The 23,041-nt window shown below is 38.9% G+C and overlaps 1 protein-coding gene across 1 annotated transcript in view; it reads right to left on the reverse strand.

Moving 5' to 3' along the window:
- The window catches only part of LOC144948245 (receptor-type tyrosine-protein phosphatase beta-like), a 111,708-nt gene that overhangs the window by 54,460 nt on the left and 34,207 nt on the right, over positions 1 to 23,041 (reverse strand). Inside the window, exons 6-11 of the mRNA XM_078877669.1 lie at positions 21,999 to 22,268; positions 19,937 to 20,206; positions 17,879 to 18,148; positions 9,916 to 10,182; positions 4,019 to 4,285; positions 1,959 to 2,225 (exon numbers count right to left, since the gene is read on the reverse strand). Of these exons, the coding sequence (XP_078733795.1) occupies positions 1,959 to 2,225; positions 4,019 to 4,285; positions 9,916 to 10,182; positions 17,879 to 18,148; positions 19,937 to 20,206; positions 21,999 to 22,268 (1,611 nt within the window). The remainder of the gene's footprint in view (positions 1 to 1,958; positions 2,226 to 4,018; positions 4,286 to 9,915; positions 10,183 to 17,878; positions 18,149 to 19,936; positions 20,207 to 21,998; positions 22,269 to 23,041) is intronic.

The raw sequence follows: 23,041 nt of genomic DNA on the forward strand, positions 1-23,041 counted from the left end.
TGCCACTACAGAGGAACTCGGAAGGCCCCCGCCCAGGTCTGTCTCTCCTACTCGCCCCTTAAATTCCTCTCCGACATTGACATTAGCTGCCTCTCCCATCTCTGAACCTTTACAAACAGCCTGCTTCAGCAGATTTCCCCCACTTTTCTCTGAAGACGATTACTTGTGTTGCGATTGAAACGTCGTGATTTTGATTTTATAATTTTTTCTATCTACGTGGCTTTACCGAAAGACCCAAAGAATATGAATTTCTGCAGTTATGAAAGCTTTAAGTCAATATTTACCTAATTATTATTAAGAAATCAATCATACACGCTCCGTATTCAGTGTAAAAATATATCCATGTGAAGTCCCACTGTACGAACTTGTTCAACTTTAATACAAATCCATGTTTCCATAGATGAAGGTGTGAATTAGTCATTGTTTCAAAGCAGGTCATCAGGCGGTGTGCAAGCAAAAATAAAAATTAGTCTACGACCTTATGTGGACTACAGAAAACAAAATCCTGCTACACTCGCGAGCTGATGTGTACTGGGAATTAAAACGTTTCTCTGCTGGCCGTGAGGACCGCCAGGCTTGCGATAGGAGCCCATAATAATGGCGTCCCTAGTAACGGCGTCCCTAGTAACGGCATCCCTAGTAACAGTGTGCCTAGTAACGGCATCCCTAGTAACAGTGTGCCTAGTAACGGCATCCCTATTAACGGTGTCCCTAGTAACGGCGTCCCTAGCAAAGGCTGGGCGAGAAAGAGAGCATCAGACAGCCTGGTGGAAGGTGCCGGATGGAATGCATTTTTGAATGAGGTTAGAATGAATTAGAGGAATTAACTTTTTGAATGAGATGATTGAATTATCGAAAAATTGTTCGGATTTTATACATGTGTAGTGTCATCGCGGGATGTCACAGGCACGGCGTGCGGTGTAACGACATCGCGGACACCACAAGGGTGGGAGTGTAGTACCGGCCCTAGAGGGGCCCGGTGAGCGCTGATTGATAGCGCTAGGTTGCACAACACCTCACGTGCAGTGCCAACCCTACAGGACAGAGTGTGGGAGTGCCGGCTGTAGGAATGAGGTTACTAAAGGTCATGGCAATCTGGTTGACCGGAGAGGATAGTGACCGGTTAAGTCTACAAAGGGGCCCTTAATGGGGGCTAGGGGTGGTCACATGGTCGGGGTCCAGATCCTGCCCGAGGATTCTGGAAGGTGGTCGTGGCCAAGGGCCGAGCCAGCCAGCAAGTTACATTTTTGTTCCAGGATTTTTGCTGTTGCGTGTAGTCACTTTAAGATGTTTCTTGTTCATGTGTTTGTTTGTTGCGATTGCACCCGAGTCAAGAGCCGCATGGCTCACAGGGTTATACCTAATAAATGAAACTGAAACGCCACAGAGAATAGAAGCCGGTCCCGAGGGGGACCGGGGTTGTTGTTCATCCTGAAGAAACCTTCGTCAACGTTTTACGTTCTCCGAGTCTCCAACACAGGGACCTGGACCCGAGCTGTGGTCCCGGTCCGTAGTAGCTCTTTACGGTGTAATTAGTGTAGTTAGACTGGTGGTCACCACCATAGGTTGTTATTCTGTTAAGGGGCAGTTTCCCCATGTGCTGGAGTTAAATAAATGTGTTGCCTCCAATTCTGCGTCTGCGACTCAGTTGAACTCACTACACATGTCGATGTTTGATAATCGACATTAAAATGCAGCATACTTTTTTTGATAATTTAAAATAATTACCTGTCCTCATTATTAATCTTATAATGTATTATTTATTTTAATACGGTATGTGCAACATGTCATTTTCAATTCTTGAAAGTTACTGAATGTTGATAATTAAGGATGTATTCAGTTCTTTAATGTCGATAATTGAGAATGTATTCAATAAGTTTATTAAACAAGTCAATTTTTTCGCACGTGTTTACAAAAACCAAAACGATTACACGAAGATGAACGCTCCATATACGTACATGTCCTGGCAGTGACGTAGGCTGATGCTTGGGAGCCATTGCCACTGTGCGCTGTTACAGATGCGTTGTAACTTCTACCAGGAACCAGATCTATAAACACTTTTGTTGTATTGGTAGAGGTCAAATTGTAGCCCTTCACGTTTATGTCGTAAGTTTCACTAAAGTAGACCATGTAGTAGTCAACGTCTACAGTAATATTAGGTGCCCATGAGACATTCATGGATGTAGAGTTGCTGGCGCTGATGGTGACATTGACTTTTGGAGGTACTGCAACAGCAAATACAATATTTACACACGTACACATTCAACGTCTGCATTAACCATCAACTAAAGTCATTAAAGTAACACCACGTTAGATACAACGGTTACTGTGACATGGACTTCCATTGGACTCGGACATGTTCGCGGTATTCGTGTGCTCTCCTGTTTTCATGAACATGTATTTTACAAACAAACTAAATCCTTCAATTACGTCAAAAAATCTCTTCAGCCTTCCAAATCCAGTAAACTTAAGCTTTCCACCTCTGCTTTACAATAATGGTGACTCATGTTATACTGTAATTATTTATTAACTAGCTTATAGCCCGTCCAAGGACGGATGGAAATTGCAGTTAATATGAAATATTCAATCGAAACTAATGACCCGCTCTTGATTATTCTTTGGGTCTTTCGGTAAAGTCACATGAGTTTTCCGAAAGACCCAGGGAATATGAATTCCTGCAGTGACGAAGGCTTTAAGCCACCCATGATTATTAATGAGGGGGTGGGGGCGGGGTTGACATGTGTGATGCCATCAGCACATGATTATTAATGAGGGGTGCGGCATGTGGAGTGACATCACGAGCGTTAAGTGCAGCAATTCCTGGCTGATTATCGTAGATATTTGTATTGAATTCTAAACATGTTCATAACTATTAAGTAATGAATCAAACACGCTCCTATGATGTGTAAATATAATACAAACTTGTTCAAATCATTACCTTTCACACTGGATATTCCCAATAACTGGAAAAGGTCAGAGCCTCAATGAGTCTCGCGTCGAGAGATTATAATCAAACTTAGCATTCCTCCAAAAGAAGGGACTCAATGTTAATATCAGAATTGTGTCAAGCCGCATTGCATAAGCAGTCTAAAAGTAAGCTTTCACAACCAGTATTATACATAATAAAGGTCATTTTTGGGTTAGATTGCGTAAATATAAATGTGTCGTTAACCCACCACCACCGGACAAAGCCACTTAGTAAGGTTTGTCACGTAAACAAAAACATGGCAGTTACTTCTTCAGCACAACAGTGTGTTGGAGATTAAACCCACAACATCTAAAATTTTGCGTTTTGCTGGTGATTGCAACCAGCTTCATCAGGCAATTTGCCGGAATTGTGAAGAAGTATTCCTGGTTCGGTCTTAAATAGAGGAGTAAAGGTGATGTCAACACTGTAAGCCTATCAGGTGCGATGACCTGGGTGGGGTTAATGTGGTCATATGAATTACAATTAATTATGCTAATCTGATAACATGCAGCACTGTACCTATTCTCGGTTGGGTTAGTCATCGTTAATCAATATACTGTACATTGGAATGATTTTTGTATTTAGTTTAGTTTGTTGTCCTTCCTTCCCCCTACCTCTGATTAACACGGTTTGCTATATACGGTGCTAAGAAGTTCAACACATACCCAGAATATGCATAAACTATACCGATATTAGGAACAGATTCATGTAATCCATAAGCACAGGGTTGGGGATTCTCTTTTTATAAGCTTGTAGATGTTTTATGACAGAACATGTTTGATGATTTAACATATACAACACCTGTTGATTGAATGCGTACCGATTATCAAATGTACAATTAAAAGTACGCAACAAACGTAATATTTGTAATTATTGGAAAGTTCTTAATATGATGTCCATCACTAAAGACGCATTAATTCGGTTATCTAATGTTGTCAATAATGGTTGACATTGAATAAGTGTATTAAATGTTGTCGATTTTTGAGCATGTTTTAAACTAATATCAAACATCAAAGCGATTACACGAGGATGAACGCTGCATATACGTACAGGTCCTGGCAGTGAAGTTGGCTGATGGTTGGGAGTAACTGCCACTGTGCGCTGTTACAGATGCGTTGTAACTTCTACCAGGAACCAGATCTGTAAACACTTGTGTTGTATTGGAGGTCAAATTGTAGCTAATCACTGCTGTTGCGTTCTTAGTGTCATACAAGTAGACCGTGTAGTTGTCAACGTCTCCAGCAATAAAAGGTACCCATGACAAATTCATGGATGTAGAGTTGTTGATGATGATGGTGACATTGACTGTTGGAGGCACTGCAATGGCAAAATCAATAATTAGACATGTATCATTTCAAGGGCTGTATTTACCATGAACTAAAGTTATTTAAGTTAACACCACATCAGAAATAACGGTTACTGTGACATGGACTTCCATTGGACTCGGACATCCTCGCGGTATTCGTGTGCTCTCCTGTTTTCATGAACATTTATTTTACAAAGTAAATCCTTCAATTACGTTCAAAATTCTCTTCAGCCTTCCAAATCCAGTAAACTTCAGCTTTCCTCCTCTGCTTTACAATAATGGTGACTCATGGTATAATGTAATCATTTATTAATTTGTATAGAATTCTAAACATGTTAATCGCTATTAAGTAATGCATAAAGCACGCTCATATGGTGTATAAATATAATACAAACTTGTTCAAATCATTATATTACTTAATGCTGGATATTCCCAATAACCGGAAAAGCCAGAGCCTCAATGAGTCTCGCTTCCAGAGATAATGATGAAGTTTACCATTCCTCCAAAAGAAGGCACTCAATGTTCATATCAGCCTTGTGTCGAGCGGAATTGCATAAGCAGTCTAAAAGTAAGCTTTCACCATCATTATGCATAATAAAGGTAATGTTTGCGGTTTGATCGCGTAAATATAAATGTGTCATAAACCCACCACTACCCGACACAGCCAATTAGTTAGGTTGGTCACGTAAACAAAAACATGCCAGTTACTTCTTCAGCACAACGGTGTGTTAGAGAATAAACCCATAACATTTACAATTTGGCGTATTGCTGGTGATTACAACCAGCTTCATCAGGCGATTTGCCAGAATTGTGAAGAAGTCTTTCTGGTTCGGTCTTAAATAGAGTAAAGGTGATGTCATCACTGTGAGCCTATCAGATGCAAATACCAGGGTGCGGTTAATGTGGTCATATAAATAACAATTAATTATGTTAATCTGAGAATATGCAGCACTGTACCTATTATCGGTTGGGTTCGTCACAGTTCATAAATATACTGTCGAGCGGAATGATTTTGTATTTAGTTTAGTTTGTTGTCCTTCCCCGTAACTCTGATTAACACGGTTGACTATGTTCGGTGCTAAAAAATTGCAACATACAAACCTATAATATGCATAAAATATACCGATATTCGGAACAGATTCACGTAATCCAAATGCACATTGTTGGGACCTGCCATTCTCGTTTTCTATGCTTGTAGATATTTCATGACCGAACATGTTTGATCATTTAACATATACAACACCTGTAGATTTAATTTGTACCGATTATCAAATGTACAATTAATTCGTTACTTTTTAAAGTACGCAGCAAACTTATTTTTTAACTCCTGAAAATTACTTCATATGTTCTAGATCCCTAAATACATACTAATTAAGTTATTTAATGCTGTCAATAATGGGGGACATTGAGTAAGTGTATTCAATGTTGTCGATTTTTTTTGCATGTTTTGAAAACATATCAAACATCAAACTGATTACACGAAGATGAACGCTGCTTATATACGTACAGGTTCTTTCACGGACGTTGGCTGATGATTGGATGTCAATGCCACTGTGCATTGTTACAGACGCCTGGTAAAGTCTACCAGGAACCAGACCTGTAAACTCTTTTGTTGTAATGGTGGAGGGGAAATTGGAGCTCTGCACTGCTGTTGCGTTCTTAGATTCAGTCAAGTAGACCGTGTAGTTGTCAACGTCTACAGCGAGAAGATTCGTTTCCCATGAGACATTCATGGCTGTAGAGTTGATGGGGCTGATGGTGACATTGACTGATGGAATCACTGCAACGGCAAAATCAATATTTAGAGATGTACACATTTCAGGGTATGTATTTGTCATAAACTAAAGTCATTAAAGTAATACCACATCAGATACAACGGTTACTGTGATATGAACTTCCATTGGACTCGGACATCCACACGGTATTCGAGTGCTCTCCTGTTTTCTTGAACATATATTTTACAAACTAAATCCTTCAATTACGTTAGAAAGTCTCTTCAGCCTTACAAATCTAGTAAACTTAAGCTTTCCACCTCTGCTTTACAATAATGGTGACTCATGTTATACTGTAATTCTTTATTAACTAGCTTATAGCCCGTCCAAGGACGGGTGGAAATTGCAGTTAATATGAAATATTCAATCGAAACTAATGACCCGCTCTTGAATATTCTTTGGGTCTTTCGGTAAAGTCACTTGAGTTTTCCGAAAGACCCAGGGAATATGAATTCCTGCAGTGACGAAGGCTTTAAGCCACCCATGATTATTAATGAGAGGGTGGGGGCGGGGTCCACGTGAATGACTTGATCAGCTCATGATTATTAATGAGGGGTGCGGCATGTGGAGTGACGTCACGAGCGTTAAGGACAGACATTCCTGGGTGATTATCCGAGATATTTGTATTGAATTCTAAACATGTTAATAACTATTAAGTAATTAATCAAACACGCTCCTATGATGTTTAAATATAATACAAACTTGTTCAAATCATTATCTTACCTACACGCTGGATATTCCCAATAACTGGAAAAGGCCAGAGCCTCAATAAGTCTCACTTCGAGAGATTATAATCAAACTTAGCATTCCTCCAAAAGAAGGTACTCAATGTTTATATCAGAGTTGAGTTGAGGGGCATTACATGTGGTCTAAAAGTAAGCTTTCACCACCAATATTATGCATAATAAAGGTCATTTTTGGGTTAGATTGCGTAATATAAATGTGTCGTTAACCCACCACCACCGGACAAAGCCACTTAGTAAGGTTTGTCACGTAAACAAAAACATGGCAGTTACTTCTTCAGCACAACAGTGTGTTGGAGATTAAACCCACAACATTTAAAATTTTGCGTTTTGCTGGTGATTGCAACCAGCTTCATCAGGCGATTTGCTGGAATTGTGAAGAAGTCTTCCTGGTTCTGTCTTAAATAGAGGCGTAACGGTGATGTCATCACTGTGAGCCTATCAGGTGCGAAGACCAGGGTGGGGTCAATGTGGTCATATAAATTACAATGAATTATGTTCATGTTAGAATATGCAGCACTGTACCTATTATCGGTTGGGTTCGTCACCGTTTATCAATATACTGTACATTGGAATGATTTTTGTATTTAGTTTAGTTTGTTGTCCTTCCCCCTACCTCTGATTAACACGGTTTGCCATATTAGGTGCTAAGAAGTTCAACACATACCCAGAATATGCATAAACTATACCGATATTAGGAACAGATTCATGTAATCCATTAGCACAGGGTTGGTGATTCTCTGTTTTTAAGCTTGCAGATGTTTTATGCCGGAACATGTTTGCTTATTTAACATATACAACACCGGTTGATTGAATGTGTACCGAATATCAAATGTACAATTAAAAATACGCAACAAACGTAATATTTTCAAATCTTGGAAAATACTGCATATGATGCCCATCACTAAAGACGTATGAATTCCGTTATTTAATGCTGTCAATAGTTGGGGACACATTTAAGAAGTGTTTGAAATTTTGTAGATTTTTTAGCATGTTTTGAACAAATATCAAACATCAAAGCCATTACACGAAGATGAACGCTGCATATATATATACGTACAGGTCCTGGCAGTGAAGTTGGCTGATGGTTGGGAGTAACTGCCACTGTGCGCTGTTACAGATGCCTGGTAACTTCTACCAGGAACCAGACCTGTAAACACTTGTGTTGCAATGTTGGAGGACAAATCGGAGCTGTTCACTGCTGTTGCGTTATTGGTTTCATTCAAGTAAACCGTGTAGCTGTCAACGTCTGCAGGAAATGTAGGTGCCCATGAGACATTCATGGCTGTAGAGTTGATGGGGATGATGGCGACATTGACTGTTGGAGGAACTGCAACGGCAAATACAATATTTACACACGTACACATTTCAAGAGCTGCATTTGCCATAAACTAAAGTCATTAAAGTAACACCACGTTAGATACAACGGTTACTGTGATATGGATTTCCATTGGACTCGGACATCCTCGCGGTATTCGTGTGCTCCGCTGTTTTCATGAACATTCATTTTACAAATCAAACTAAATCCTTCAATTACGTCAGACAATCTCTTCAGCCTTCCAAATCCAGTAAACTTAAGCTTTCCACCTCTGCTTTACAATAATGGTGACTCATGTTATACTGTACTTATTTATTAACTAGCTTATAGCCCGTCCAAGGATGGGTGGAAATTGCAGTTAATATGAAATATTCAATCGAAACTAATAACCCGCTCGTGATTATTCTTTGGGTCTTTCGGGAAAGTCACATGAGTTTTCCGAAAGACCCAGGGAATATGAATTCCTGCAGTGACGAAGGCTTTAAGCCACTCATGATTATTAATGAGAGGGTGGGGGCGGGGTCCACGTGAATGACTTGATCAGCTCATGATTATTAAAGAGGGGTGCGGCATGTGGAGTGACGTCACGAGCGTTAAGGACAGACATTCCTGGGTGATTATCCGAGATATTTGTATTGAATTCTAAACATGTTAATAACTATTAAGTAATGAATCAAACACGCTCCTATGATGTTTAAATATAATACAAACTTGTTCAAATCATTATCTTACCTACACGCTGGATATTCCCAATAACTGGAAAAGGCCAGAGCCTCAATAAGTCTCACTTCGAGAGATTATAATCAAACTTAGCATTCCTCCAAAAGAAGGTACTCAATGTTTATATCAGAGTTGAGTTGAGGGGCATTACATGTGGTCTAAAAGTAAGCTTTCACCACCAATATTATGCATAATAAAGGTCATTTTTGGGTTAGATTGCGTAATATAAATGTGTCGTTAACCCACCACCACCGGACAAAGCCACTTAGTAAGGTTTGTCACGTAAACAAAAACATGGCAGTTACTTCTTCAGCACAACAGTGTGTTGGAGATTAAACCCACAACATTTAAAATTTTGCGTTTTGCTGGTGATTGCAACCAGCTTCATCAGGCAATTTGCCGGAATTGTGAAGAAGTATTCCTGGTTCGGTCTTAAATAGAGGAACAAAGGTGATGTCAACACTGTAAGCCTATCAGGTGCGATGACCTGGGTGGGGTTAATGTGGTCATATGAATTACAATTAATTATGCTAATCTGATAACATGCAGCACTGTACCTATTCTCGGTTGGGTTAGTCATCGTTAATCAATATACTGTACATTGGAATGATTTTTGTATTTAGTTTAGTTTGTTGTCCTTCCTTCCCCCTACCTCTGATTAACACGGTTTGCTATATACGGTGCTAAGAAGTTCAACACATACCCAGAATATGCATAAACTATACCGATATTAGGAACAGATTCATGTAATCCATAAGCACAGGGTTGGGGATTCTCTTTTTATAAGCTTGTAGATGTTTTATGACAGAACATGTTTGATGATTTAACATATACAACACCTGTTGATTGAATGCGTACCGATTATCAAATGTACAATTAAAAGTACGCAACAAACGTAATATTTGTAATTATTGGAAAGTTCTTAATATGATGTCCATCACTAAAGACGCATTAATTCGGTTATCTAATGTTGTCAATAATGGTTGACATTGAATAAGTGTATTAAATGTTGTCGATTTTTGAGCATGTTTTAAACTAATATCAAACATCAAAGCGATTACACGAGGATGAACGCTGCATATACGTACAGGTCCTGGCAGTGAAGTTGGCTGATGGTTGGGAGTAACTGCCACTGTGCGCTGTTACAGATGCGTTGTAACTTCTACCAGGAACCAGATCTGTAAACACTTGTGTTGTATTGGAGGTCAAATTGTAGCTAATCACTGCTGTTGCGTTCTTAGTGTCATACAAGTAGACCGTGTAGTTGTCAACGTCTCCAGCAATAAAAGGTACCCATGACAAATTCATGGATGTAGAGTTGTTGATGATGATGGTGACATTGACTGTTGGAGGCACTGCAATGGCAAAATCAATAATTAGACATGTATCATTTCAAGGGCTGTATTTACCATGAACTAAAGTTATTTAAGTTAACACCACATCAGAAATAACGGTTACTGTGACATGGACTTCCATTGGACTCGGACATCCTCGCGGTATTCGTGTGCTCTCCTGTTTTCATGAACATTTATTTTACAAAGTAAATCCTTCAATTACGTTCAAAATTCTCTTCAGCCTTCCAAATCCAGTAAACTTCAGCTTTCCTCCTCTGCTTTACAATAATGGTGACTCATGGTATAATGTAATCATTTATTAATTTGTATAGAATTCTAAACATGTTAATCGCTATTAAGTAATGCATAAAGCACGCTCATATGGTGTATAAATATAATACAAACTTGTTCAAATCATTATATTACTTAATGCTGGATATTCCCAATAACCGGAAAAGCCAGAGCCTCAATGAGTCTCGCTTCCAGAGATAATGATGAAGTTTACCATTCCTCCAAAAGAAGGCACTCAATGTTCATATCAGCCTTGTGTCGAGCGGAATTGCATAAGCAGTCTAAAAGTAAGCTTTCACCATCATTATGCATAATAAAGGTAATGTTTGCGGTTTGATCGCGTAAATATAAATGTGTCATAAACCCACCACTACCCGACACAGCCAATTAGTTAGGTTGGTCACGTAAACAAAAACACGCCAGTTACTTCTTCAGCACAACGGTGTGTTAGAGAATAAACCCATAACATTTACAATTTGGCGTATTGCTGGTGATTACAACCAGCTTCATCAGGCGATTTGCCAGAATTGTGAAGAAGTCTTTCTGGTTCGGTCTTAAATAGAGTAAAGGTGATGTCATCACTGTGAGCCTATCAGATGCAAATACCAGGGTGCGGTTAATGTGGTCATATAAATAACAATTAATTATGTTAATCTGAGAATATGCAGCACTGTACCTATTATCGGTTGGGTTCGTCACAGTTCATAAATATACTGTCGAGCGGAATGATTTTGTATTTAGTTTAGTTTGTTGTCCTTCCCCGTAACTTTGATTAACACGGTTGACTATGTTCGATGCTAAAAAATTGCAACATACAAACCTATAATATGCATAAAATATACCGATATTCGGAACAGATTCACGTAATCCAAATGCACATTGTTGGGACCTGCCATTCTCGTTTTCTATGCTTGTAGATATTTCATGACCGAACATGTTTGATCATTTAACATATACAACACCTGTAGATTTAATTTGTACCGATTATCAAATGTACAATTAATTCGTTACTTTTTAAAGTACGCAGCAAACTTATTTTTTAACTCCTGAAAATTACTTCATATGTTCTAGATCCCTAAATACATACTAATTAAGTTATTTAATGCTGTCAATAATGGGGGACATTGAGTAAGTGTATTCAATGTTGTCGATTTTTTTTGCATGTTTTGAAAACATATCAAACATCAAACTGATTACACGAAGATGAACGCTGCTTATATACGTACAGGTTCTTTCACGGACGTTGGCTGATGATTGGATGTCAATGCCACTGTGCATTGTTACAGACGCCTGGTAAAGTCTACCAGGAACCAGACCTGTAAACTCTTTTGTTGTAATGGTGGAGGGGAAATTGGAGCTCTGCACTGCTGTTGCGTTCTTAGATTCAGTCAAGTAGACCGTGTAGTTGTCAACGTCTACAGCGAGAAGATTCGTTTCCCATGAGACATTCATGGCTGTAGAGTTGATGGGGCTGATGGTGACATTGACTGATGGAATCACTGCAACGGCAAAATCAATATTTAGAGATGTACACATTTCAGGGTATGTATTTGTCATAAACTAAAGTCATTAAAGTAATACCACATCAGATACAACGGTTACTGTGATATGAACTTCCATTGGACTCGGACATCCACACGGTATTCGAGTGCTCTCCTGTTTTCTTGAACATATATTTTACAAACTAAATCCTTCAATTACGTTAGAAAGTCTCTTCAGCCTTACAAATCTAGTAAACTTAAGCTTTCCACCTCTGCTTTACAATAATGGTGACTCATGTTATACTGTAATTCTTTATTAACTAGCTTATAGCCCGTCCAAGGACGGGTGGAAATTGCAGTTAATATGAAATATTCAATCGAAACTAATGACCCGCTCTTGAATATTCTTTGGGTCTTTCGGTAAAGTCACTTGAGTTTTCCGAAAGACCCAGGGAATATGAATTCCTGCAGTGACGAAGGCTTTAAGCCACTCATGATTATTAATGAGAGGGTGGGGGCGCGGTCCACGTGAGTGACTTGATCAGCTCATGATTATTAATGAGGGGTGCGGCATGTGGAGTGACGTCACGAGCGTTAAGGACAGACATTCCTGGGTGATTATCCGAGATATTTGTATTGAATTCTAAACATGTTAATAACTATTAAGTAATTAATCAAACACGCTCCTATGATGTTTAAATATAATACAAACTTGTTCAAATCATTATCTTACCTACACGCTGGATATTCCCAATAACTGGAAAAGGCCAGAGCCTCAATAAGTCTCACTTCGAGAGATTATAATCAAACTTAGCATTCCTCCAAAAGAAGGTACTCAATGTTTATATCAGAGTTGAGTTGAGGGGCATTACATGTGGTCTAAAAGTAAGCTTTCACCACCAATATTATGCATAATAAAGGTCATTTTTGGGTTAGATTGCGTAATATAAATGTGTCGTTAACCCACCACCACCGGACAAAGCCACTTAGTAAGGTTTGTCACGTAAACAAAAACATGGCAGTTACTTCTTCAGCACAACAGTGTGTTGGAGATTAAACCCACAACATTTAAAATTTTGCGTTTTGCTGGTGATTGCAACCAGCTTCATCAGGCAATTTGCCGGAATTGTGAAGAAGTATTCCTGGTTCGGTCTTAAATAGAGGAGTAAAGGTGATGTCATCACTGTGAGCCTATCAGGTGCGAAGACCAGGGTGGGGTCAATGTGGTCATATAAATTACAATGAATTATGTTCATGTTAGAATATGCAGCACTGTACCTATTATCGGTTGGGTTCGTCACCGTTTATCAATATACTGTACATTGGAATGATTTTTGTATTTAGTTTAGTTTGTTGTCCTTCCCCCTACCTCTGATTAAAACGGTTTGCCATATAAGGTGCTAAGAAGTTCAACACATACCCAGAATATGCATAAACTATACCGATATTATTAACAGATTCATGTAATCTATAAGCACAGGGTTGGGGATTTTCTGTTTTTAAGCTTGCAGATGTTTTATGACGGAACATGTTTGATAATTTTACATATACAACACCGGTTGATTGAATGTGTACCGAATATCAAATGTACAATTAAAAATACGCAACAAACGTAATATTTTCAAATCTTGGAAAATACTGCATATGATACCCATCATTAAAGACGTATGAATTCCGTTATTTAATGCTGTCAATAATTGGGGACACATTTAAGAAGTGTTTGAAATTTTGTAGATTTTTTAGCATGTTTTGAACAAATATCAAACATCAAAGCCATTACACGAAGATGAACGCTGCTTATGTACGTACAGGTCCTGGCAGTGAAGTTGGCTGATGGTTGGGAGTAACTGCCACTGTGCGCTGTTACAGATGCCTGGTAACTTCTACCAGGAACCAGATCTGTAAACACTTGTGTTGCAATGTTGGAGGACACAACGGAGCTGTTCACTGCTGTTGGGTTATTGGTTTCATTCAAGTAAACCGTGTAGTTGTCAACGTCTGCAGGAATTGTAGGTGCCCATGAGACATTCATGGCTGTAGAGTTGATGGGGATGATGGCGACATTGACTGTTGGAGGAACTGCAACGGCAAATACAATATTTACACACGTACACATTTCAAGAGCTGCATTTGCCATAAACTAAAGTCATTAAAGTAACACCACGTTAGATACAACGGTTACTGTGATATGGATTTCCATTTGACTCGGACATCATCGCGGTATTCGTGTGCTCCGCTGTTTTCATGAATATTCATTTTACAAACAAACTAAATCCTTCAATTACGTCAGAAAATCTCTTCAGCCTTCCAAATCCGGTAAACTTAAGCTTTCCACCTATGCTTTACAATAATGGTGACTCATGTTATACTGTAATTATTTATTAACTAGCTTATAGCCCGTCCAAGGACGGTTGGAAATTGCAGTTAATATGAAATATTCAATCGAAACTAATAACCCGCTCGTGATTATTCTTTGGGTCTTTCGGGAAAGTCACATGAGTTTTCCGAAAGACCCAAAGAATATGAATTCCTGCAGTGACGAAGGCTTTAAGCCACTCATGATTATTAATGAGAGGGTGGGGGCGCGGTCCACGTGAGTGACTTGATCAGCTCATGATTATTAATGAGGGGTGCGGCATGTGGAGTGACGTCACGAGCGTTAAGGACAGACATTCCTGGGTGATTATCCGAGATATTTGTATTGAAGTCTAAACATGTTAATAACTATTAAGTAATTAATCAAACACGCTCCTATGATGTTTAAATATAATACAAACTTGTTCAAATCATTACCTTTCACACTGGATATTCCCAATAACTGGAAAAGGTCAGAGCCTCAATGAGTCTCGCTTCGAGAGATTATAATCAAACTTAGCATTCCTCCAAAAGAAGGGACTCAATGTTAATATCAGAATTGTGTCAAGCCGCATTGCATAAGCAGTCTAAAAGTATGCTTTCACAACCAATATTATGCATAATAAAGGTTATTTTGGGGGTTTGATCGCGTAAATATAAATGTGTCATAAACCCACCACTACCCGACACAGCCAATTAGTAAGGTTTGTCACGTAAACAAAAACATGCCAGTTACTTCTTCATCACAGTGGTGTGTTGGACATTAAACCCACAACATTTACAATTTGGCGTATTACTGGTGATTACAACCAGCTTCATCAGGCGATTTGCCAGAATAGTGAAGAAGTCTTCCTGGTTCTGTCTTAAATAGAGGAGCAAAGGTGATGTCATCACTGTGAGCCTATCAGGTGCGAAGACCAGGGTGGGGTCAATGTGGTCATATAAATTACAATGAATTATGTTCATGTTAGAATATGCAGCACTGTACCTATTATCGGTTGGGTTCGTCACCGTTTATCAATATACTGTACATTGAAATGATTTTTGTATTTAGTTTAGTTTGTTGTCCTTCCCCGTACCTCTGATTAACACGGTTTGCCATATAAGGTGCTAAGAAGTTCAACACATACCCAGAATATGCATAAACTATACCGATATTAGGAACAGATTCATGTAATCCATAAGCACAGGGTTGGTGATTCTCTGTTTTTAAGCTTGCAGATGTTTTATGCCGGAACATGTTTGCTTATTTAACATATACAACACCGGTTGATTGAATGTGTACCGAATATCAAATGTACAATTAAAAATACGCAACAAACGTAATATTTTCAAATCTTGGAAAATACTGCATATGATGCCCATCATTAAAGACGTATGAATTCCGTTATTTAATGCTGTCAATAGTTGGGGACACATTTAAGAAGTGTTTGAAATTTTGTAGATTTTTTAGCATGTTTTGAACAAATATCAAACATCAAAGCCATTACACGAAGATGAACGCTGCATATATATATACGTACAGGTCCTGGCAGTGAAGTTGGCTGATGGTTGGGAGTAACTGCCACTGTGCGCTGTTACAGATGCCTGGTAACTTCTACCAGGAACCAGACCTGTAAACACGTGTGTTGTAATGTTGGAGGACAAATCGGAGCTGTTCACTGCTGTTGCGTTATTGGTTTCATTCAAGTAAACCGTGTAGCTGTCAACGTCTGCAGGAAATGTAGGTGCCCATGAGACATTCATGGCTGTAGAGTTGATGGGGATGATGGCGACATTGACTGTTGGAGGAACTGCAACGGCAAATACAATATTTACACACGTACACATTTCAAGAGCTGCATTTGCCATAAACTAAAGTCATTAAAGTAACACCACGTTAGATACAACGGTTACTGTGATATGGATTTCCATTGGACTCGGACATCCTCGCGGTATTCGTGTGCTCCGCTGTTTTCATGAACATTCATTTTACAAATCAAACTAAATCCTTCAATTACGTCAGACAATCTCTTCAGCCTTCCAAATCCAGTAAACTTAAGCTTTCCACCTCTGCTTTACAATAATGGTGACTCATGTTATACTGCACTTATTTATTAACTAGCTTATAGCCCGTCCAAGGATGGGTGGAAATTGCAGTTAATATGAAATATTCAATCGAAACTAATAACCCGCTCGTGATTATTCTTTGGGTCTTTCGGGAAAGTCACATGATTTTTCCGAAAGACCCAGGGAATATGAATTCCTGCAGTGACGAAGGCTTTAAGCCACTCATGATTATTAATGAGAGGGTGGGGGCGGGGTCCACATGAATGACTTGATCAGCTCATGATTATTAAAGAGGGGTGCGGCATGTGGAGTGACGTCACGAGCGTTAAGGACAGACATTCCTGGGTGATTATCCGAGATATTTGTATTGAATTCTAAACATGTTAATAACTATTAAGTAATTAATCAAACACGCTCCTATGATGTTTAAATATAATACAAACTTGTTCAAATCATTATCTTACCTACACGCTGGATATTCCCAATAACTGGAAAAGGCCAGAGCCTCAATAAGTCTCACTTCGAGAGATTATAATCAAACTTAGCATTCCTCCAAAAGAAGGTACTCAATGTTTATATCAGAGTTGTGTTGAGGGGCATTACATGTGGTCTAAAAGTAAGCTTTTACCACCAATATTATGCATAATAAAGGTTATTTTTGGGTTAGATTGCGTAAATATAAATGTGTCGTTAACCCACCACCACCGGACAAAGCCACTTAGTAAGGTTTGTCACGTAAACAAAAACATGGCAGTTACTTCTTCAGCACAACAGTGTGTTGGAGATTAAACCCACAACATTTAAAATTTTGCGTTTTGCTGGTGATTGCAACCAGCTTTATCAGGCGATTTGCTGGAATTGTGAAGAAGTCTTCCTGGTTCTGTCTTAAATAGAGGCGTAACGGTGATGTCATCACTGTGAGCCTATCAGGTGCGAAGACCAGGGTGGGGTCAATGTGGTCATATAAATTACAATGAATTATGTTCATGTTAGAATATGCAGCACTGTACCTATTATCGGTTGGGTTCGTCACCGTTTATCAATATACTGTACATTGGAATGATTTTTGTATTTAGTTTAGTTTGTTGTCCTTCCCCCTACCTCTGATTAACACGGTTTGCCATATTAGGTGCTAAGAAGTTCAACACATACCCAGAATATGCATAAACTATACCGATATTAGGAACAGATTCATGTAATCCATTAGCACAGGGTTGGTGATTCTCTGTTTTTAAGCTTGCAGATGTTTTATGCCGGAACATGTTTGCTTATTTAACATATACAACACCGGTTGATTGAATGTGTACCGAATATCAAATGTACAATTAAAAATACGCAACAAACGTAATATTTTCAAATCTTGGAAAATACTGCATATGATGCCCATCATTAAAGACGTATGAATTCCGTTATTTAATGCTGTCAATAATTGGGGACACATTTAAGAAGTGTTTGAAATTTTGTAGATTTTTTTGCATGTTTTGAACAAATATGAAACATCAAAGCCATTACACGAAGATGAACGCTGCTTATGTACGTACAGGTCCTGGCAGTGAAGTTGGCTGATGGTTGGGAGTAACTGCCACTGTGCGCTGTTACAGATGCCTGGTAACTTCTACCAGGAACCAGATCTGTAAACACTTGTGTTGCAATGTTGGAGGACACAACGGAGCTGTTCACTGCTGTTGGGTTATTGGTTTCATTCAAGTAGACCGTGTAGTTGTCAACGTCTGCAGGAATTGTAGGTGCCCATGAGACATTCATGGCTGTAGAGTTGATGGGGGTGATGGTGACATTGACTGTTGGAGGCACTGCAAAGGCAAAATCAATAATTAGACACGTACACATTTCAAGGGCTGTATTTGCCGTGAACTAACGTCATTAAAGTAACACCACGTCAGATGCAACGGTTACTGTGACATGGACTTCCATTGGACTCGGAAATCTTCGCGGTATTCGAGTGATCTCCTGTTTTCTTGAACATTTATTTTACAAACTAAATCCTTCAATTACGTTAGACAGTCTCTTCAGCCTTACAAATCTAGTAAACTTTAGCTTTCCACCTCTGCTTTACAATAATGGTGACTCATGTTATACTGTAATTCTTTGTTAACTAGCTTATAGCCCGTCCAAGGACGGGTGGAAATTGCAGTTAATATGAAATATTCAATCGAAACTAATGACCCGCTCGTGATTATTCGTTGGGTCTTTCGGTAAAGTCACATGAGTTTTCCGAAAGACCCAAAGAATATGAATTCCTGCAGTGACGAAGGCTTTAAGCCACTCATGATTATTAATGAGAGGGTGGGGGCGGGGTCCACGTGAGTGACGTAATCAGCTCATGATTATTAATAAGGTGTGCGAGATGTGGAGTGACGTCACGAGCGTTAAGGACAGACATTCCTGGGTGATTATCGTATATATTTGTATTGAATTCTAAACATGTTAATAACTATTAAGTAATTAATCAAACACGCTCCTATGATGTGTAAATATAATACAAACTTGTTCAAATCATTATCTTACTTACACGCTGGATAATCCCAATAACTGGAAAAGGCCAGAGCCTCAATGAGTCTCACTTCGAGAGATTATAATCAAACTTAGCATTCCTCCAAAAGGTACTCAATGTTTATATCAGAGTTGTGTTGAGGGGCATTACATGTGGTCTAAAAGTAAGCTTTTACCACCAATATTATGCATAATAAAGGTTATTTTTGGGTTAGATTGCGTAATATAAATGTGTCGTTAACCCACCACCACCGGACAAAGCCACTTAGTAAGGTTTGTCACGTAAACAAAAACATGGCAGTTACTTCTTCAGCACAACAGTGTGTTGGAGATTAAACCCACAACATTTAAAATTTTGCGTTTTGCTGGTGATTGCAACCAGCTTCATCAGGCGATTTGCTGGAATTGTGAAGAAGTCTTCCTGGTTCTGTCTTAAATAGAGGCGTAACGGTGATGTCATCACTGTGAGCCTATCAGGTGCGAAGACCAGGGTGGGGTCAATGTGGTCATATAAATTACAATGAATTATGTTCATGTTAGAATATGCAGCACTGTACCTATTATCGGTTGGGTTCGTCACCGTTTATCAATATACTGTACATTGGAATGATTTTTGTATTTAGTTTAGTTTGTTGTCCTTCCCCCTACCTCTGATTAACACGGTTTGCCATATTAGGTGCTAAGAAGTTCAACACATACCCAGAATATGCATAAACTATACCGATATTAGGAACAGATTCATGTAATCCATTAGCACAGGGTTGGTGATTCTCTGTTTTTAAGCTTGCAGATGTTTTATGCCGGAACATGTTTGCTTATTTAACATATACAACACCGGTTGATTGAATGTGTACCGAATATCAAATGTACAATTAAAAATACGCAACAAACGTAATATTTTCAAATCTTGGAAAATACTGCATATGATGCCCATCATTAAAGACGTATGAATTCCGTTATTTAATGCTGTCAATAATTGGGGACACATTTAAGAAGTGTTTGAAATTTTGTAGATTTTTTTGCATGTTTTGAACAAATATGAAACATCAAAGCCATTACACGAAGATGAACGCTGCTTATGTACGTACAGGTCCTGGCAGTGAAGTTGGCTGATGGTTGGGAGTAACTGCCACTGTGCGCTGTTACAGATGCCTGGTAACTTCTACCAGGAACCAGATCTGTAAACACTTGTGTTGCAATGTTGGAGGACACAACGGAGCTGTTCACTGCTGTTGGGTTATTGGTTTCATTCAAGTAGACCGTATAGTTGTCAACGTCTGCAGGAATTGTAGGTGCCCATGAGACATTCATGGCTGTAGAGTTGATGGGGGTGATGGTGACATTGACTGTTGGAGGCACTGCAAAGGCAAAATCAATAATTAGACACGTACACATTTCAAGGGCTGTATTTGCCGTGAACTAACGTCATTAAAGTAACACCACGTCAGATGCAACGGTTACTGTGACATGGACTTCCATTGGACTCGGAAATCTTCGCGGTATTCGAGTGATCTCCTGTTTTCTTGAACATTTATTTTACAAACTAAATCCTTCAATTACGTTAGACAGTCTCTTCAGCCTTACAAATCTAGTAAACTTTAGCTTTCCACCTCTGCTTTACAATAATGGTGACTCATGTTATACTGTAATTCTTTGTTAACTAGCTTATAGCCCGTCCAAGGACGGGTGGAAATTGCAGTTAATATGAAATATTCAATCGAAACTAATGACCCGCTCGTGATTATTCGTTGGGTCTTTCGGTAAAGTCACATGAGTTTTCCGAAAGACCCAAAGAATATGAATTCCTGCAGTGACGAAGGCTTTAAGCCACTCATGATTATTAATGAGAAGGTGGGGGCGGGGTCCACGTGAGTGACGTAATCAGCTCATGATTATTAATAAGGTGTGCGAGATGTGGAGTGACGTCACGAGCGTTAAGGACAGACATTCCTGGGTGATTATCGTATATATTTGTATTGAATTCTAAACATGTTAATAACTATTAAGTAATTAATCAAACACGCTCCTATGATGTGTAAATATAATACAAACTTGTTCAAATCATTATCTTACTTACACGCTGGATAATCCCAATAACTGGAAAAGGCCAGAGCCTCAATGAGTCTCACTTCGAGAGATTATAATCAAACTTAGCATTCCTCCAAAAGGTACTCAATGTTTATATCAGAGTTGTGTTGAGGGGCATTACATGTGGTCTAAAAGTAAGCTTTCACCACCAATATTATGCATAATAAAGGTCATTTTTGGGTTAGATTGCGTAATATAAATGTGTCGTTAACCCACCACCACCGGACAAAGCCACTTAGTAAGGTTTGTCACGTAAACAAAAACATGGCAGTTACTTCTTCAGCACAACAGTGTGTTGGAGATTAAACCCACAACATTTAAAATTTTGCGTTTTGCTGGTGATTGCAACCAGCTTCATCAGGCGATTTGCTGGAATTGTGAAGAAGTCTTCCTGGTTCTGTCTTAAATAGAGGAGCAAAGGTGATGTCAACACTGTAAGCCTATCAGGTGCGATGACCTGGGTGGGGTTAATGTGGTCATATAAATTACAATTAATTATGCTAATCTGATAACATGCAGCACTGTACCTATTCTCGGTTGGGTTAGTCATCGTTAATCAATATACTGTACATTGGAATGATTTTTGTATTTAGTTTAGTTTGTTGTCCTTCCTTCCCCCTACCTCTGATTAACACGGTTTGCTATATACGGTGCTAAGAAGTTCAACACATACCCAGAATATGCATAAACTATACCGATATTAGGAACAGATTCATGTAATCCATAAGCACAGGGTTGGGGATTCTCTTTTTATAAGCTTGTAGATGTTTTATGACAGAACATGTTTGCTTATTTAACATATACAACACCGGTTGATTGAATGTGTACCGAATATCAAATGTACAATTAAAAATACGCAACAAACGTAATATTTTCAAATCTTGGAAAATACTGCATATGATGCCCATCATTAAAGACGTATGAATTCCGTTATTTAATGCTGTCAATAATTGGGGACACATTTAAGAAGTGTTTGAAATTTTGTAGATTTTTTTGCATGTTTTGAACAAATATGAAACATCAAAGCCATTACACGAAGATGAACGCTGCTTATGTACGTACAGGTCCTGGCAGTGAAGTTGGCTGATGGTTGGGAGTAACTGCCACTGTGCGCTGTTACAGATGCCTGGTAACTTCTACCAGGAACCAGATCTGTAAACACTTGTGTTGCAATGTTGGAGGACACAACGGAGCTGTTCACTGCTGTTGGGTTATTGGTTTCATTCAAGTAGACCGTGTAGTTGTCAACGTCTGCAGGAATTGTAGGTGCCCATGAGACATTCATGGCTGTAGAGTTGATGGGGGTGATGGTGACATTGACTGTTGGAGGCACTGCAAAGGCAAAATCAATAATTAGACACGTACACATTTCAAGGGCTGTATTTGCCGTGAACTAACGTCATTAAAGTAACACCACGTCAGATGCAACGGTTACTGTGACATGGACTTCCATTGGACTCGGAAATCTTCGCGGTATTCGAGTGATCTCCTGTTTTCTTGAACATTTATTTTACAAACTAAATCCTTCAATTACGTTAGACAGTCTCTTCAGCCTTACAAATCTAGTAAACTTTAGCTTTCCACCTCTGCTTTACAATAATGGTGACTCATGTTATACTGTAATTCTTTGTTAACTAGCTTATAGCCCGTCCAAGGACGGGTGGAAATTGCAGTTAATATGAAATATTCAATCGAAACTAATGACCCGCTCGTGATTATTCGTTGGGTCTTTCGGTAAAGTCACATGAGTTTTCCGAAAGACCCAAAGAATATGAATTCCTGCAGTGACGAAGGCTTTAAGCCACTCATGATTATTAATGAGAGGGTGGGGGCGGGGTCCACGTGAGTGACGTAATCAGCTCATGATTATTAATAAGGTGTGCGAGATGTGGAGTGACGTCACGAGCGTTAAGGACAGACATTCCTGGGTGATTATCGTATATATTTGTATTGAATTCTAAACATGTTAATAACTATTAAGTAATTAATCAAACACGCTCCTATGATGTGTAAATATAATACAAACTTGTTCAAATCATTATCTTACTTACACGCTGGATAATCCCAATAACTGGAAAAGGCCAGAGCCTCAATGAGTCTCACTT

The sequence above is a fragment of the Lampetra fluviatilis genome, chromosome 48 (assembly GCF_964198595.1).
Source record: "Lampetra fluviatilis chromosome 48, kcLamFluv1.1, whole genome shotgun sequence".
NCBI classification, from domain to species: Eukaryota; Metazoa; Chordata; class Hyperoartia; order Petromyzontiformes; family Petromyzontidae; genus Lampetra; species Lampetra fluviatilis.